The following is an 18,235-nucleotide window of genomic DNA, read 5'->3' on the forward strand; positions in this document are numbered from 1 at the left end:
GCCTACATTCATTTCTGAATCACAATTCTTTTTCATAGTTAAATGCATAATAATGACTAATTTATAGTAATTATTAGTTAAGCATAAATGGAAAGCATAATTATTAGTACAATAAATAAAGACAGCACTATCCATCTTATACCATTAATCACAATCATTTTCCGTAGTCAATTAATCGTTCAGCAGAAGATAGAATTGTAACTTATAATATTGCAGTTGTTAAGAAAACAAATACCCCTGCTTTACCATTAGGAATGAAATTCGTGTATGACTTTAATATTATAAATTATCGTTTTCATTAGCATATTTATTCTACAATAAGTATTTTTCTGGACAGAGTAGAACCAGGTATAATCAGATGTTTCTCATCCCACCATCTCTCTATGAACCCTCAACGGCCATCTCTCTTTTTCTCTCTTTCTTCCACAGTCTCACCAGCAAGCGAGCAAGTCATGGAAATGGTGGCCTGTATTAATCCCTAATTAACTCTCTTAATTAAACCTCCCTATTAAATTACTACTACTTCCCTCCATTCCCACTCTCGCTGACCTCACCCCCAATTTCCACGCTTCAATTCACCTTTCAGTTATGCCTGGTTTAGTCTCCGTCAAGACGCCGCCGGACGCACCGCCGCTACGAATCACCGTCCCCGACGAGGCTCCCCACACTCCGATCCGAGCTCAAACCATCAGATCCGAGCCCAAATCCAACTCCCCAGCCACGCGCCGCCCTCCCTCCCCTTCCCCCTCCACCTCACGCGCCAAACCCTCGCTGGATCGGGGCTCCGCCAGGAAGAAATCCCCGCCGGAGAAGAATCTCCTCAATGAATCCTCCCTCGACAACCCGGATCTCGGCCCCTTCCTGCTCAAATTGGCCAGGGACACGATCGCGTCGGGCGAGGGCCCCAGCAAGGCCCTGGACTACGCGCTGCGGGCGTCGAAGAGCTTCGAGAAATGCGCCGTCGACGGCGAGCCGAGCCTGGATTTGGCCATGAGCCTGCACGTGGTGGCGGCGATCTACTGCAGTTTGGGGAAATTCGAGGAGGCGGTGCCGGTGTTGGAGCGGGCAATTAAGGTGCCGGAGGTGGCGAAGGGTGCGGATCACGCGCTGGCGGCGTTTTCAGGGTATATGCAGCTGGGGGATACGCATTCCATGCTCGGACAGCTGGATCGGTCGATTGAGTGCTATAAGGAAGGCCTCAAAATTCAGATGGAGGCCTTGGGTGATAATGATCCCAGAGTTGCAGAGACCTGCAGGTAACTACTTTCTTTTTTCTTTTTCAACTCTTTGAATTTGTTTGGAGCTAACGCTGGGACTGTATTATATTCAAATTTGAGGGGAATAGTTGGTTAGTTATCTGAATTCAGTTATAATAGCTTGTTTTATCGCAAATACAGTATGTCATATGGCTTATTTTGTTCATTCTATGAAGAGGATTCAAGTTTAAACTACATACACGCCTAGACTCACCACCCACACTTTCCTCAGCTCTTTAGATTTCCTCTTACTTAGAGCTCTTTTATTTCCCTGTTCCTTTGAACTGAAATTTGATGGTTGGAGAGAAAATGTAGTGCAACTTGTGAGTGCATTATCTCATCTTCAGCTTTTGGGCCTGGCTGCTCCGTCAAGATGTTGTGGCCTTTAGTCCTTAGTTAATAGTAGTACTGTTTTTTTCGTGGGGTCATCAATAGGCACTTATGCAACATGCCGGATTTCTTTAGTGAACCTATCAGCCCTCCAGGCTAACTCAAAACTGAAGGTTTAGTGTTAGGGGTAAAGATTTCCCATATCAATTTTGTTTGAAAAATTAACTCAACTCGAGTAGCCGGAAAGTCTTATATGGTCTACCCTTAAATTTGATGGGTTTGATCCAAGTTGAAACCTAATTGTTTTGATGCCCTTATATTTACTCACAAATCGTGACTAAAATTGATTAAGTAAGATAATTAAAGGATTGTTGATAAAGTGCAAATTTCTTCATCTATTTCCGTTTTTCTCAATTTTTTGTGTTCCTTGCTTTTTTTCTTAACAACTTTTTCCCCCACCTTCACTTTCCCCTTTTTGCCTTTTTCTCCTCTCTCGTTTCTTCTTCCAACGTCCACCTTCCTAAATCTCCCGGCCTCTTTTTTTTCATGCTTTTTATTGTTCTTCTCCTTTCTTTACAGCTTTATGCTTTCTTTCTCCTTTATCTATTCATTAGGAGTACTACCTTTTTTGCCCTTTTCCCCCTTTTTCCCCCTCTCAATTAATCTTGGTTCAGTGGAGTTCGTCTGGTTCTTTGTTTGATAAACGTCACTCAGTGAGATGGATTCCTATTATCTTATTTTCTCATCAAAGTTTTCATTTTAATGTACAAGACTTGTTCAGCACCTAAGTAACACTTGCAGCCTCAACCAAACCCCTATTTGACTTTATTTTTCATAATTCATGAGTTTATCATGGCCAGCACATTCCTGATTCCTCACTGTCAGGTGACGAGTTTTCCATGCCGGAATAAGTTGTAGATTATCCAAGCAGGGAGGATAATGTAAGAAATAGAAATAAGAGAAATTTCAAGAAGAATAGAAAAAATATGAAAAAATTTATAGAAGAAATTATGAGAAGATTAAAGGATAGGAAGTAAAAGCAAAATAGGGAAAGACCTTAAAAATGGGAGTATTGAAATTATTAGGGAAATCATGAAGTAAATAAATGATACTCCCTTCGTCCCACAAGAATATGCACTCTTTCCTTTTAAATCCATCCCACAAGAATATGCACTTTCCAATTTTAGAAACTCTTTTCTCTCTAATGAGGTGGGACCCATTCCCCACTAACAATACTTTAATTACTTTTTCTCTCTACCTCTCTCTTACTTTACCAATTTTGTATTAAGACTCGTACTGAACCTAAAGTGCATATTCTTTGGGGACGGAGGGAGTATACAGTAAATGCATAAATTATACTCCCTCCGTCCCAAGATAAGTGACCACAAATTTTTCGGCACGGGATTTAAGGAAATGGGGTTTTGTTAGTAAAGTGGAAAGTGAATAAAGTAGAGAGAAAAAGTAAGAGAGAGAGTACCAAAAAAGGAAATGAGTCACTTATCTTGGGACGTCTCAAAAAGGAATATGAGTCACTTATCTTGGGACGGAGGGAGTACTATTTCACTGCCAAATTTTGATTGTTTCTGTTACCAATTGTGATTACTGAATCTTGCAGATACTTGGCGGAGGCCCATGTTCAAGCCATGCAATTTGATGAAGCTGATAATTTATGCAAAAAAACTCTTGAAATTCATAGAGTGCACAGCGCACCAGCATCTCTAGAGGAAGCAGCGGACCGCCGATTGATGGCTCTCATATGCGAGGCTAAAGGAGACTATGAAGCAGCCTTGGAACACCTTGTACTTGCCAGCATGGCTATGATAGCCAATGGACAAGAAAATGAAGTTGCTGCTATCGATGTTAGCATTGGCAATATCTATTCATCTCTTTCCCGCTTTGATGAGGCAGTTTTCTCCTACCAGAAGGCACTCACTGTCTTCAAATCTTCAAAAGGTGATAACCACCCTTCGGTGGCCTCGGTCTTTGCCCGGCTTGCTGACCTGTACTACAAGACAGGAAAATTAAGAGAGTCGCGATCATATTGTGAAAATGCTCTAAGGATATATGCAAAACCTGTTCCCGGAACAACTTCAGAAGAGATTGCTAGTGGGATGACAGAAATTTCAGCTATTTATGAGTTGTTCAATGAACCTGAGGAAGCTTTGAAACTCCTACAGAAGGCCATGAAACTATTGGAGGATAAACCAGGACAACATAGTACAGTAGCTGGGATTGAAGCACGAATGGGGGTTATGTATTACATGGTTGGAAGGTATGAGGTATCGCGCAGCTCCTTTGAAAGTGCTGTAGCAAAACTTAGAGCCAGTGGTGAGAGGAAATCAGCTTTCTTTGGTGTTGTGCTAAACCAAATGGGTTTGGCTTGCGTTCAGTTGTTTAAGATCGATGAGGCTGCAGAATTATTTGAGGAAGCTAGAGAAATACTGGAACAGGAGTGTGGCCCATGTCATCAGGATACTCTCGGTGTATATAGCAATCTCGCAGCAACTTATGATGCTATGGGAAGGTAACATAATCTCATTGACTATCCTCTTTATTCTTCTTGAACTTCAGTGTTTTTTTCATTTCTGCTGTGGATTAAATAAGCTTACTGATCAACTGTGAGCTGCCTGGATTTAGATCTCCACTTAATGTATATTTTTTGAGAAAGAATGTCCACTTGAAGATATAATACATAAGAGGTCCAAATTATCTGTCGTTGTTATCAAATAGCTCATCAAAGATAATTTAACAGCATAAAATGTGCAGGCATTCACTTCAATTTTCCCAATTATAAAGCCATTGATTTTCATAGTTCTAAACAAGTTGTTCCAGTTTTCTTATGCTGTGGTATGGCCAAATTTGATATCTGCATTCCGAGTCATTGATTGTATAGCAAAATTGAATTTGCTAATGTTGGTATCGAGAGACGCTTTTATGCAGTTATATTAGTTGTTTCAAAATGATGGTATGCCTAGTTACACTTTTGAAGACTGCCGCTTCTTTAACAAATCTTGGTTTACATGTACAGAATTGAAGATGCGATAGAGATTCTGGAGTATGTTCTTAAACTGCGAGAAGAGAAACTTGGAACAGCCAATCCAGATTTTGACGATGAAAAGAAAAGATTAGCAGAGCTGTTGAAAGAAGCCGGGAGGTCTAGAAACAAGAAGGCGAAATCCCTTGAAAACCTTATTGATCCTAATTCCAAAAGGACTAAGAAGGAGACATCCAAGAAATGGTCTGCATTCGGGTTTAGAAGTTGAGTGTGGATTTTATTTTCTCACAGGTTATAATAATTTCTTATTGTTTTATAAGGTAGAAGATTGTGAATGGTGTTAAGTTGTAATTTGGTGAGGCTCCTTTGTTTTCCATGGCTTTTGATTTGCCATTGTGTTTATTTCTTTTTTCTTCTTTTTTCTCTATTGTTTTATTGTTGTCCATTTGTTAAGTTGGAATTGTGGGAAAGAAATGTCAGTTGTTATCTTGAAGATGTTCAGGCAACCTGGATTTTTGTCCTCTTTAGATCCAAAATATCACTTAGTAATGTAGCTGTTCTTTTTGTCTAGCTACTTTGTATGTTTATTATATTGTAAAATATGAAACCATATTAATAAGAAGAGAAATAAGAAAGTAATGTAGCTGTTCTTTTTATCCATCTACTTAGTATGTTTATTGTCTTGTAAAATATGAAACTATATTAATAAGAAGAGAAATAAGAAAATAAAGAAATATGAAAGAAAAATACTCTCTCCGTCATACAACATGAGTAACATTTGGTGTGAGCATGCGTTTTAAGAAATGTAGAGTGCAGAACAACATTTTATTGGAGTGGTTTTACTTGATTAATGCAGAATATATTATGTAATATACTATCTAGAATAGAATGATTGGTGATTGATTTCCTCTTGTAATTAGTGATCCTCCTCTCCTATATAAGAGGGAGGAATTGTACACATTACAACACACCAAAAATAATAGAACAAAGTATATTTCTCTATGCACATTCTCTACAATGTCTAGCAACCAATCTTGCCCTACCTCTCTCGATTACCATCGTTAAGATGGTATTAGAGCGATTTCGTAGAAGGAGAATACTTTTATGACTAATCTAGTGGTCAGAGGGAGAACCAACTAGAGATTAATCCAACTAGTGAGCCACTAGATTGGTTACTACCCAGATCCATCATACCCGGATCTGGGTAGTAACCAATCTAGTGGCTCACTAGTTGGAGTATTCTCTGGTTGGTTATCCCTCTGACCACTAGATTGGTCATAAAAGTATTCCCCTTCTACGAAATCGCAGTTCATTGTGGTATATAGTGTTCGTGTTTTTGGGTTATAGCACCTATACCCCTTTTGAGTTTAACCATATCCAAGAAAAACACATTTAATTGCACAAGGTGAGAATTTTGATCGTTCGATTTTGGGTATATGAACAAATACGGTGCATCCAAAAACTTTGGGTTCCAGGCTGAGGGGTGAAGGAATAGGGAGTTGTTGGGAAAAAATATCCAAGGGTGTCTTGAAGTTTAGGATATGTGTGGGGAGACGATTGATGAGGTAAACTGCAGTAGCAATTGCTTCAGACCAAAAAGATTTGGGGAGTTTTGATTCAATGAGGAAGACTCTAGTTATCTCTTGGATATATCTATTTTTCCTTTCTGCAACACCATTTTGTTCTGGAGTGTGTGAGCATGTTGTTTGTTGTACTAAACCCCTTTTGACACAAAAATCCTGCATTTTGGAGTTAACAAATTCCCCCCGTTGTCGGACCTAAGGATTTGGATGGACTGTTTGTATTGAGTTTGCACAAGAGTATAAAATTGAGTAAATTTTTAAAAAACTTCAGATTTTGTCTTTAAAAAATAAACACAAGTCATGCGCGAATAATCACCCACAAACAGTAAGAAATAACGAAACCCTTGGCCCCCATTAACCGGTGCAGGACCCCAAACATCAGAATGAATCAAAGCAAAAGGAGTTTTCATACGAGTATTGGTTAACTTAAATGAATGTTTGTGGCTTTTGGCCAAAAAACATGTCTCACAATTTAAGGAAAAAGATGAATCAATGAACTTAGGGAAAAGTAAATGAAGATATCCTATGGAAGGATGCCCTAACCGGCGGTACCAAAGCCAAGTGTAGATATATGCTCAAATAGCTCAAACACTTAGCAATATGTGGCTTGTGTTTAAATGAGTGTTTAAATCTTAGCCATTGATTTGTTTAGATAAGATAGATGCTTTTATAGTCATTGGATCAACTCTTAAGTTGATGAGTTGTCTTTCCCTATATAGCCGAGAAATTAGGGATTTCAAATTGTAATTCCCCCAAATTGTTTTCAACTGGAAGAAATAAAAGCTCTCTCTCGATTTCTCCCAAACCTCATATGTTCCTTCAATCTTGTTCTTGATAATCAATCCTAACAAATTGGCGCCGTCTGTGGGAAGTGAAGCAGGCGAATTGTGATTTGATCGGAAGCGAATTCACGAGACAAGATGGCTTCAAGGTTCGAAGCGGAAAAGTTTACCGGAAAAAATGACTTCGGTCTGTGGCGAATGAAGATGCGCGCGATGCTCATTCAACAAGAGCTTTCGGTGGCGCTTGAAGCAGATAAGGAGAAGGAGAAAGATAAGGCACCGATTGATCCTGATGAGAAGGCCATCGCTAAACGAGCTGAAATCATGGCGAAGGCTCATAGTATCGTGGTTCTGTGTCTCGGCGATAAAGTGCTAAGGGAGGTCACCAAAGAAACGACCGCGGCTGGGATTCTTGCGAAGCTGGAGACTCTGTATATGACGAAGTCACTCGCCAACCGGCTGCTGAAGCAACGGCTCTATTCGTACAGGTTCATGGAGGATAGAGGGGTGATGGAGCAATTGGAGGACTTTGACAAAGCCATCGATGTGACGATTGCAGATGAAGATAAGGCCATACTCCTCCTGAATGCTGTGCCAAAGGCGTATGACCAACTCCGCGACGCAATTATGTACGGGAGGGAAGGTACTATTACTCTCCTGGAGGTTCAAACGGCTCTAAGGGCGAATGAATTGCAATCAGCAGGTACCAAGAATGTTGATCCCTCTTCTGAAAGTTTGAATATTAAAGAATTCAAGGGAAAGAAAGGATTTAAGAAGAAGTATGATAATCCTAAGCCCTCTGGGAGTGATCAGAAGGAAACTAGGGTGTGCTTCTGGTGCAAGAAACCCGGTCATTTGAAGAAGGATTGTTTCGGGTGGAAAAAGAAACAAGCAACATCTGGTAATCAAGGTGCAGGTTCCTCTGATTGTGTGGAGCTTATACAAGAAGCTGAAGCATTAAATGTTATGGAACAATAGATGGGGCTTCTTGGATAATGGATAGTGGATGTTGCTTCCATATCTGCCCGAATTTGAGTTGGTTTGAGCGGATTGATGAGGCCTCTGGCACTGTAACCTTGGGGAACAATCAAATATGCAGTGTGAAAGGAATAGGATCCATCAGATTAAAAATGCAAGATCAGACTCTAAAGTTGCTGACAGATGTTAGATATATTCCAGAAGTGAAAAGAAATTTGGTATCTCTAGGATCACTAGAGGTGAAAGGGTATTCCTTCTTATCTTCTGGTGGAAAGATGTTGGTGAAGAGAGGGAATGATGTGGTCATGACAGCAGAGAGAAGAGGCAGTTTGTATTACCATTATGCTTCAGTGGTTAAGGTTCAGAAAGATGAAGTGAATTTGGTGAAGCACACAAGCCTAAAATTGTGGCATGAAAGGCTGGGCCATCCAGCCATGGGAAGCATCAAGGAGCTGATAAAGAAGCAAGTTATCTCTGCTGATGACACACAAGAACCAGATCCCTGTCAAGATTGCATCAGAGGCAAGGCCAAAGAAGCAGCCACATCCCACTGTTAAACACATCTCCACTTCTCCTTTAGATTACATACATAGTGACTTATGGGGGCCAGCGACTGTTAATACTATTGGTGGAGGTAGATATTATATGTCACTGATTGATGATTATTCTAAGAAGATATGGATTTATATTCTTAAGGAGAAGTCAGAGGCTTTCAACACTTTTAAGAATTGGTGTACTAAAGTGGAGTTAGAAAAGGGTTGTAAGTTGAAGTGCCTCAGTACAGACAATGGGCTTGAGTATGTGTCTAAAGAGTTTGATAATTTTTGTAAAGAAAGGGGGATTAAGAGGCACAAGACTGTCCCCAAGAATCCTCAACAGAATGGTGTGGCTGAGAGAGCCAACAAGACCATTGTTGAGAGAGTTAAATGTATGTTGTTCTCCTCAGGGATGGGCAAAAAATTCTGGGGAGAGGCTGCTTCAACAGCTGTGTATCTGTTGAACAAGTGTCCTTCATCAAGTATAGATGAAGACACTCCAGACTTCAGATGGTATGGTAAACATTCAAGCTATGCTGATCTGAAACCATTTGGTTGTAAGGTGTTTGCCCATATGAAGCAAGGGAAATTAGACCCCAGAGCATTGATGTGTGTGATGTTGGGATACCAGAAAGGGGTGAAGGGGTACAGGTTGTGGTGTATAGAACCTGGGCAACAAAATGTTCTGATCAGCAGGGATGTAATCTTTCTTGAAAATGATATGCCTTATTTGAATAAGGTGGCTGGTTCTGATGGGGTCAGAGTTATTTCTGATAGTGATAATGACTTTGAGGTGGAGCCAGATGAGGAAAGAGATCAGGGCCGAGCTCAACACACACATGAGGCAACTGATGATGTTAATGAACCAGTACATGAAAGCTCCAGCAGCTCTGTTGATGGGATTAATCAGCCACACACTGAGGTAGAAGACCTGCAAAATTACAAGATGGCCAGAGATAGAGTCAGAAGAGTGCCTAAACCTTCCTCCAAGTTTTCTGATTATGAGATGGTTTTCTATGCACTAATGGCAGCAGAAGAGGTGGAGCTAGATGAGCCATTGACTTATACAAAAGCTATGCAGAGTAAAGAGAAGAATAAGTGGGTGTAAGCTATGAATGAGGAGATGGAGTCCTTGATGAAGAATAAAACATGGGCTTTGGTGGATAAGGTGGAGGGCAGGAAGCTAGTCACTTGTAAATGGATCTTCAAGAAGAAATTGGAGGCTGATGATTCAATCAGATATAAGGCTAGACTTGTTGCAAGAGTCTTTAGCCAAGAATATGGGATAGATTATAATGAGGTTTTTTCCCCTGTGATGAAGCACAACTCTATAAGGATGTTGATGTCTATAGTAACAAGAAAGAATTGGGAGCTAGAGCAGCTAGATGTGAAGACTGCCTACTTAATTGGTGATCTAGAAGAAACTATATATATGGTGCAGCCTGAGGGATTTGTTAGCCCAGGGCAAGAGTTGAAGGTCTGCAAACTCAACAAAAGTCTTTATGGCCTCAAGCAAGCTAGCAGGCAGTGGCATAAGAAGTTCAACAGCCACATGGTGAGTTGTGGTTTCATCAGATCTAAGTATGACTCTTGTGTGTATCTTAAGAAGAAAGGTGGAGAGGCTGTAGCATATTTGTTGTTGTATGTAGATGATATGTTAATTGCTGGTTCTAGTTTGAAGGAGGTTCAGCAAGTAAAGGAGGACCTCAGATCAAGATTTGATATGAAGGATCTTGGGCCGACAAAGAAAATACTTGGGATGAGCATAGTCAGAGACAGGAAAAATGGAAGCATATGGCTTGGGCAGACTGATTATGTTCAGAAATTTCTAAAGAAATTCAGGATTGACATCTTGAAAGAAGTTAGCACACCAATTGCTCAACATTTCAAGTTGTCAGTGGAGCAGAGGCCAAAAACTGAGAAGGAGAGGCAGGAGATGAAGCTCATTCCATATGCGAATATCATAGGAAGTGTGATGTATGCCATGATATGCACTAGGCCGGATATTGCTCAAGCTGTTAGCCTAACAAGCAGGTTTATGTCTGAACATGGAAAGGAGCATTGGTCAGCATTAAAGTGGTTGCTAAGATACTTAAAAGGGGCATCAAAGTTGGGCATCTGGTATGGAGGAGCAAGTTCCTGGTCTGGTGATCCGATTGTTGGATTTTGTGACTCTGATTTTGCTGGTAATGAGGATAACAGAAGGTCTCAATCCGGCTATGTATTCACCATGTTTGGCTCTGCAGTTAGCTGGAAATCAAGTCTCCAGCATGTTGTAGCCTTGTCAACCACAGAGGCTGAGTATCTTGCACTAACAGAAGCATTCAAGGAAAGCTTTTGGCTCAAAGGTTTGGCTGCAGAGTTTGGGCTTGGACAGAAGTCTGTTTCGATTGGTTGTGACAGTAGCAGTGCGTCGTCTCTTGCTACGCACCAAGTATTTCATGAGCGAAGCAAACACATTGATGTGCGACTACACTTTATCAGAGAGAAGATAGAAGAGGGTGAAGTGGAAGTGTTTAAAGTGGCTACTGCAGTCAATCCGGCAGACATGTTAACAAAGGCGTTGCCAAGGGAGAAGCTTGAGTTGTGTAGGAAGCTGATCCTGCTGCAACACATTGATGGAGCTACTTGAGCAAGGTGGAGATTTGTAGATATATGCTCAAATAGCTCAAACACTTAGTAATATGTGGCTTGTGTTTAAATGAGTGTTTAAATCTTAGCCATTGATTTGTTTAGATAAGATAGATGCTTTTATAGCCATTGGATCAATTCTTAAGTTGATGAGTTGTCTTTCCCTATATAGCCGAGAAATTAGGGATTTCAAATTGTAATTACCCCAAATTGTTTTCAGTTGGAAGAAATAAAAGCTCTCTCTCGATTTCTCCCAAACCTCATCTGTTCCTTCAATCTTGTTCTTGATAATCAATCCTAACACCAAGCTTGTTTTTCAGTTAGTCCGTGAGATAGCAACGCAGTACTCTGTTAGGCCACCTCATCCACATAGTACAGTCCGTGTCGTTCAGTTCCACACCCAACTATCGCCCCCGTCTGGGTATCCAGTAATAGACAGAAATCAGGTTGCATTAGTAACTTGCAGTTAAGTTCCTTGGTTGCGTGACTCACAGATAATAATTTGTGGGATAGGGAAGGAACGAAAAGGCAATTTGAGAGTTTCAAGGTCCGAGATATATTAATGGTGCCCGCCCCATGAACTGTTGCTAAATCCCCACTAGATGTTTGGACAAAAGTTTTACTAGAGTTTGAAATTTGTAGAAAATCGTATGCATCGTAGGACATCGTATAAGTTGCCCCACAGTAAAAAATCCAATGACTACTTTTTTTCACCTAATTCTGTTGTAGATGAATTTGCTAAGGTATGGAATGAATTATAACAAGTCACATTGGGGTGTATTTGAAAGTTTCCACATTTTGGGGGCTTATTAGTGAAATCATCATCAGTTTTGGGGTCAAAAAGTAATTTCTCAAAACTTTTGGGGTGCAAGTAGTAATATTAGTGGAAAGGGGTAAATAGAGTGATTTAGGGAAAATTGAGGGGTTCAAATTCAAGAACCCCCCTTTACCTTCACACCAAACCCTCGTCGTCGTGACTGTGACGACCGCCTTCTCTTAATCCTTACTTCTTTCAGCGCCATGGTTTCCGGCAACTGGAGCACCGAAGTTACCCGCCGAATTTTCGGTATAGGCAGCTCGGTGTCCGACCGCCACTACTGCTGATGCCGAAGCCCTTCCTCCTCCGTGATTTTCTCTAGCTCAACGCGCTTTCTTCATCTCCTCCCACCATTCTGGGTATCCATGGATATGGAAGCATGTTTCTCGGGTATGCTTCTTTCCGCCACAGAGATACATGAGAGCTTGCTCTTGTCTTCCTCTATCCTTCGGTTGGTCGGAAAGCGGGGCGGTGGATTGGTTGTTGAACGCCCTCAATCGAATGCTCCAAGACCGATTCCCACTCCAGAATCCTTGGAGCCATTGGTCGTCTTCATGACCTTTGAGTTGGCTGACTCTTGTCTCACAATTCCATACGCTTCCCTCACGGTGAGTAACGGATCTTTGTTCAGTAATTCTCTCTTGATTGTATCGTATTTTTCATCTAATGCCCACAAAAATTAATACAACCTATGTCTTTGTGTGTTTTGTTGTATTTCTCTATTGTTCTAGGGGTGTCCATGGGATTCGGATCCCTTGCATCAATTGAGATCCAGAGGTCCTGGAATTTTATCCAGAGCGCCTCCAGTGTCAGATTCTCTTGCTTCATACCATACGCCTGTCTGTGTAAGTCACCGACTTGGAATGGATCGACACCACTTCCGCATGTAATCGCTAGCCCCTCCCATAGATCTCGGGTTGTTGCATATTGAGAAACCTCGTTCACCAAGTTGATTTCAATATTGTTTATGATCCAATTGAAGCAGCAGTGGTCCACTGCTTCCATTTCTGGTAATCTGGGCTGTTGGTTGAAGGAGGGCCGGGAACTCTATCGATGTGAGATGCTAAGTCCTTTCCTCCGATAGCCCGCTCCATCAGATTCGACCAGAAGAAGTAATTATCACCATTTAGCTTGGTTTGAAGGTGAACTTCCTCAAACGATTCTGGTTTGGGAGAGATTTGGCTTGGTTGTTGGTTTGTTGGCTTCGACTGTTAGCTGCTTTGCCATTTCAGAAACTCTGCAAACTGTGCAGCGAGTTCTGTAGAGGAATTCATTTTGGTTAGTTGGGATTTTTCTTCGTCAGATTCTGACATTTTTGGTGGTTTTGCAGGTATTTTTAGAAAAGGTCGAGAAAGGTATGCCCGGGACGGTGATGAATTTGTTCTGAGTACCAAACCTGCTCTGATACCATGATAGAAATTCATGGGTTCCATCCTAAAACCAATTGGTGATAGGAGGAGGGGCCTATGAGACTTATATAGTGGATTAAGCTCTTTGTGTACACCGATGTGGGATATTGTTACATTCATTTTATATTTCAATTGCCAACACAAGATATATTAGAATTAGATTTTTATCTTATTTTATTTAATTGTTTTTCTTAATTTTTGGAACAATTGCCTAGTTTAGTTTATTAAATCTTTTAGGGTTTTCTGCTTGATTCTTTTCCGAATCGTAAGTCGAATCAAGGAGGGTCTGAACTCTATGTATAAGAGTTCATTAGAGAGTCTATGAAGAAATAAGAAATACTCCATCCGTCCCTGAAAATTTGTCACTTATTTCCTTTTTCGCCTGTCCCTAAAAATTTGTCACATTTCACTTTCACCATTTTTGGTAGTGGTCCCTACATTCCACTAACTCTTTTACACTCACATTTTATTTTAAAACTAATATATAAAAGTAGGACCTACATGCCACTAACTTTTCCAACTCACTTTCTATTACATTTCTTAAAACTCGTGTCGAGTCAAATGGTGCCAAATTTTAAGAGACGGGGGGATTAAAATTCTTTTCCTCAAAACCCTAATCTCTGAAAACCCTAGCTTCATGTTTTTGCTTTCTTTCGTCCAACATTAACGTGCAAACAGGTGCCGAGATTCATTCGATAGACCCCGAGGCCTATCGGTATTAGATTTAATTTAAAAAGATATCACATTACAGACAACAAAATAACATTATAGTACCAAATTAAATATTTTAATTGTTGTGCACTCTTCCTTCTCATATTTTATTCATTCCATTTCCTCTTTCCTAGTACGAATCATAATTCAACAAGCCCCCTTCTTTTTTAGATAAGGATTTAAACTACTAGTAACTACCAAAATATTTTTAAAATCATTGGGTAAACGGATAGGTGTATAGTAAGGCAACAGAAAATGCATGCCACCTTCACATTTTCACGTTGTTACCATGAGAAACCTTCCACTAAACACGATTTTCTCCCTACCCTTCTTTAACTTACTATTACATACATGTCACATTGAATAATATCCACAATATTCAAAATCATTCCCTTAATTTACTAAATACCATTAGTTACCAACCGGTACTTCCCAATCCACATAATTAATGATGTACAACCTCCTCAAATTCAATACACTAGTCTTAAACTCTTAGGAACCAATAGTTAATTAACTACCTATTTTTTATTAGTGTCCATTTTAAATCAAGCCATAATACAATTCATATAAATACAGACATAGTATTCTCAGCAAAAATTTAATTCTTCCAATTTGATAAAGAGACGGCAAGAATTTTATCAACTATCTAACATAGATTGTTGAAAAGAGAAAACGGAACACTTGTTTATGAAGAACATACAAGAGAAGCATCCCATTGCGCCTCTCATGTACACACCGACCTCTATTTGTCCTAGACCTCGACAAACTTTCTCGTTTCTATTTCGATTTAGGAAAATAATTTCGTCGTTGTCCGCCAAGAAAAGCTAACAAATAAGGAACCGGAGGTACGTCTCATTCAAGGCCGAAGATTCGGCCGCATTTTGCTCATTATGCTTACGCATTAAGCTTTACAGCATCGATCGTTATCCTGCATTGCATATATATCGTGACAGATATATAGAAAAACGCGATACCTGATGCGAAACTTGTCGTTCTCGTGTTAGTTTACGTATAATATGGTAACATCAAAGAAAGTTTGTTATGCATGCTAGCCAATGTATTTAGCTAACCGGTTAAATTAATTTGATTTTTCCTAGGGTTATACTATATCTTTTAACAAATTGAAAGGATTATGTATTTGTATGTTCATTTTCATATTTGTTCTTGTAAGGATACTCCAAAATTTTCAATTAAGTGCAACAGAAATCTACATGCATTTATTATCAAAAACATATTGGCAGACATATATCCAATTTACATTTATTATCCTAAATTGTGAAAAAAGGTCAACCTGCATTTTACTCATTGCCAACTCAGCAACCTTAATGGATAAGGATAAAGTTTAGCTCGAACTCAGTGTATGTAATAAACTTTTATTTTTATTTATGTAAAAAGCCGCTAAAAATTGAAATCTCAGTCCAGAATTTAGTAACAATGCATTTTCCAGAAAATAATTAATATTATGGCACTGGTCTGAGAGCTTAGAATATTGTGCCACATTAATTCTGTTTTTTATTTTCATATTTATTTTTCAAGAAAACGAAAATTCCATGTTTTATTCCAAGTGCCGCAGCCAATACATGTCATGCAGGTGACAGAACAAAATTTGGTTGTGTAATAATACTCAAACAAACACCAAACTCAACCTCTTCATCTTTTCCTATCTATATATACACAATCCCTATCTCTAATTCAACATGCATTTATCTCCCTCTCCCTTCCATCCCCAAACTTCATCATCTCCTCTCAATCAAATTTTAGGGTTTTTTCTTCATTAATTTCTTTCTTCTTGTTTCAGCCATGATTTCTAAAGACGATGCTCGTACTATCGTTGGCATTCTAGGTAAGATGGTGACAATTCTCTACCAATAAAAGATAAATTAATTAGAAGTTTCAAATGTTAGCTCATTTACTGATATCTATTTGCTTATTTTCAGGGAATATCATAGCTGGCTCACTATTTCTCTCCCCTTTGTAAGTTTTGAACATTTTCCCATTTTTAATATTCAATCCGTCAATTTTTTACCGGCTCAGATTTTAAGAAATTGTTTAACTTACGGTGGATCCTAATAGTAGTATATATATATATATATATATTAATTTTATAATAAAATGTGACTGAATTAAGTGTGTAGAATGTGGGATACATTTGTTAAAATTGGTAAAAGTGAAATGGAATATTTACTAACAGACGGACTAAAAATGAAAAATGAAACATTTAATGACCGACGGATTATTTTGACGTGAATAGGCCAACATTTTACGCAATATGGAAGAAAAAGGCGGTGGAGCAATACTCAGCATTACCATACCTAGCGACCTTCTTTAACTGCGGGCTTTGGGTACTATACGGGCTGCCTATGGTCAAACCCAACAGCACGCTGGTTCTGACCATTAACGGCGCCGGTTTTGCAATCGAGATCGTCTACTTGTCTCTCTTCCTAATCTACTCCGTCCCCATGAAGCGTCTTCGCTTGGTGGCGGTGGTGGTGGCGGAGTGCTTCTTCTTGGCAGCGCTCGCCCTCTGCGCCCTCCTTCTCCTTAAAAAACCGAAGACCCGCTCTGACATCATCGGCAGCATCTGCATGGCCGGCAACATCATGATGTATGCCGCCCCTTTATCCGTAATGGTAAATGACTTTTACCGCAACAGACTGTTATACTGATGGAGTATGGGTTTCACTTATATATATTAACAGTAATTTTCTTCTTTTTTTTTGGCAGAAACTTGTGATCGCGACTAAGAGCGTGGAGTTCATGCCTTTCTTCATCTCGTTCTTCTCCTTCATCAACGGCTTGTGCTGGACGACTTACGCGCTTTTGAAATTCGATGCTTTCATTCTTGTATGTATACTATTTCTCTACATTCAAAATGTTAATTTTGTGTTTTGTTCTTTCTAACAATGGAATTGGAATTGGAATTGGAATTGAAGGTGCCGAATTCGATAGGATCGGCGCTGGGGTTTGTGCAGCTGGTGTTATACGCGAGCTTCTACAAATCGACGCAGAGGATTTTGGCGCAGAGAAAAGCGCAGGGAGGGGATGTGAACTTGGCAAAAATTGATGCTGAGCGGAACCCCAACGGCGACGTTTTGAATGGAGTTTGATTTTATTTGATTATCCATTTTCTATTTATATTTCTTTCATTTCTGTTTTTGCTCAATGTCGCGGTTGCTAAGCAATCGTGATCTGCTATTGTATCGATTTCCAAGTTGTGTGCTCATTTTGCGTAAATAAAATGTATATATATATGGTGGTATTACAGTGTCTTTTTTTGTCTAAATTACAAAATTTTCTCATTACACTTTTAATAGGAAAATATTACAAAAATTAAAATGTTGCGCAATTATACATTTTACTCAAATATTTACATTTCAATACATATTACTCATATGCATCTAATTTGTAGAATTCTTTCATTTTTAAAAAAAATTGTTTGAGGACAAAATGCTACTTATAAGCAAATCTATGGCTATTAGATTCCAATTCATGAAATACTAGTTATAATCATCACAGGTTTACTTAGAGGTTGAAAAGATTTGTAAAAAATCAATCTTCTACCTATGATATTTGGGCTTGCGAAATGGTCTTCTGAGGATGTGGATCGTATGAGTGATGATGGAATTGGACTCGGTTTGCCTGATGTGATAAACAATTAAAGAGTGATCCTTATACCGGATTTGTTATTAGTATTGATTGTTAAATAAGCTTAGTATATTAATTATTCACTAATATTTGAATGGTATAGGAAATTATCGGTGCATTTTATTCTTCAATGTCAAGAGAGACCGATTACTATGACATTCAAGTCCGTTCGAATTATGTAACTAATTTTGACCGGCCATTGGCACCGAAGAAAATAAGAAAATGACTACTCTGAGGAATTTCGAGTAAGTATTACTTACATAAAAGTTTATTTTGATAAAGCTAGTATTCCAAATTTTCATTTCTTCTACATAATCAATGTTCTAGCATGTCGAGTGTGAGAAGATGTGCGAACCCTTTAGATGAGTGAGTCTGCAAATAGATTCTATTGCTTCATTACCGACTTAAAGAAGAGGAAAGGAAAAAAAAAAAAGGGGGATCGGGATACATTTCGAGCTAGATGTACCCGACGCAAATACAGATTAGCAAGCATTCGAGGAGCATAATGCCTACCCCAGTTATATCTATGGATAAGGTAAGTGTTTTACGTATTATTACTCCC

At 39.3% G+C, this 18,235-nt stretch overlaps 2 protein-coding genes across 3 annotated transcripts; both read left to right on the forward strand.

Moving 5' to 3' along the window:
- Positions 1 to 328: 328 nt before the first annotated feature.
- Positions 329 to 5,087, forward strand: LOC125221993 (protein KINESIN LIGHT CHAIN-RELATED 1-like). Its single transcript, XM_048124363.2, has 3 exons — positions 329 to 1,256; positions 3,202 to 4,110; positions 4,615 to 5,087. The coding sequence occupies exons 1-3, from the start codon at positions 589 to 591 to the stop codon at positions 4,847 to 4,849; spliced, it is 1,812 nt and encodes a 603-aa protein (XP_047980320.1). The 5' UTR covers positions 329 to 588; the 3' UTR covers positions 4,850 to 5,087.
- Positions 5,088 to 14,670: 9,583 nt separating this feature from the next.
- LOC125223855 (bidirectional sugar transporter SWEET4-like) lies at positions 14,671 to 17,297 on the forward strand. Of its 2 annotated transcripts, XM_048127158.2 has the most exons (6): positions 14,671 to 14,873; positions 15,827 to 15,871; positions 15,966 to 16,002; positions 16,280 to 16,658; positions 16,753 to 16,872; positions 16,962 to 17,297. In XM_048127158.2, exons 2-6 carry the CDS (start codon positions 15,829 to 15,831, stop codon positions 17,133 to 17,135), a joined length of 753 nt encoding a protein of 250 aa, XP_047983115.1. In that variant the 5' UTR covers positions 14,671 to 14,873; positions 15,827 to 15,828; the 3' UTR covers positions 17,136 to 17,297. The 2 variants fall into 2 exon arrangements, with proteins under 2 accessions (XP_047983115.1, XP_047983114.1); XM_048127157.2 differs by lacking the exon at positions 14,671 to 14,873 and having other exon boundaries at positions 15,708 to 15,871.
- Positions 17,298 to 18,235: the final 938 nt, after the last annotated feature.

The sequence above is a fragment of the Salvia hispanica genome, chromosome 1 (assembly GCF_029641045.1).
Source record: "Salvia hispanica isolate PSC_SH4W2 chromosome 1, Shi_PSC_v1, whole genome shotgun sequence".
Lineage (NCBI taxonomy): Eukaryota > Viridiplantae > Streptophyta > Magnoliopsida > Lamiales > Lamiaceae > Salvia > Salvia hispanica.

What these genes read in the sequence shown, in the direction of transcription:
- LOC125221993 (XM_048124363.2), top strand. Translation starts at nt 589, where the DNA reads ATGCCTGGTTTAGTCTCCGTCAAGACGCCGCCGGACGCACCGCCGCTA. An exon ending in AGAGTTGCAGAGACCTGCAG is followed by an intron (nt 1,257 to 3,201) that starts GTAACTACTTTC and finishes TGAATCTTGCAG; the next exon opens with ATACTTGGCGGAGGCCCATG. An exon ending in ACTTATGATGCTATGGGAAG is followed by an intron (nt 4,111 to 4,614) that starts GTAACATAATCT and finishes TTACATGTACAG; the next exon opens with AATTGAAGATGCGATAGAGA.
- LOC125223855 (XM_048127158.2), top strand. Translation starts at nt 15,829, where the DNA reads ATGATTTCTAAAGACGATGCTCGTACTATCGTTGGCATTCTAG. An exon ending in TCACTATTTCTCTCCCCTTT is followed by an intron (nt 16,003 to 16,279) that starts GTAAGTTTTGAA and finishes TGACGTGAATAG; the next exon opens with GCCAACATTTTACGCAATAT. An exon ending in AATTCGATGCTTTCATTCTT is followed by an intron (nt 16,873 to 16,961) that starts GTATGTATACTA and finishes TTGGAATTGAAG; the next exon opens with GTGCCGAATTCGATAGGATC.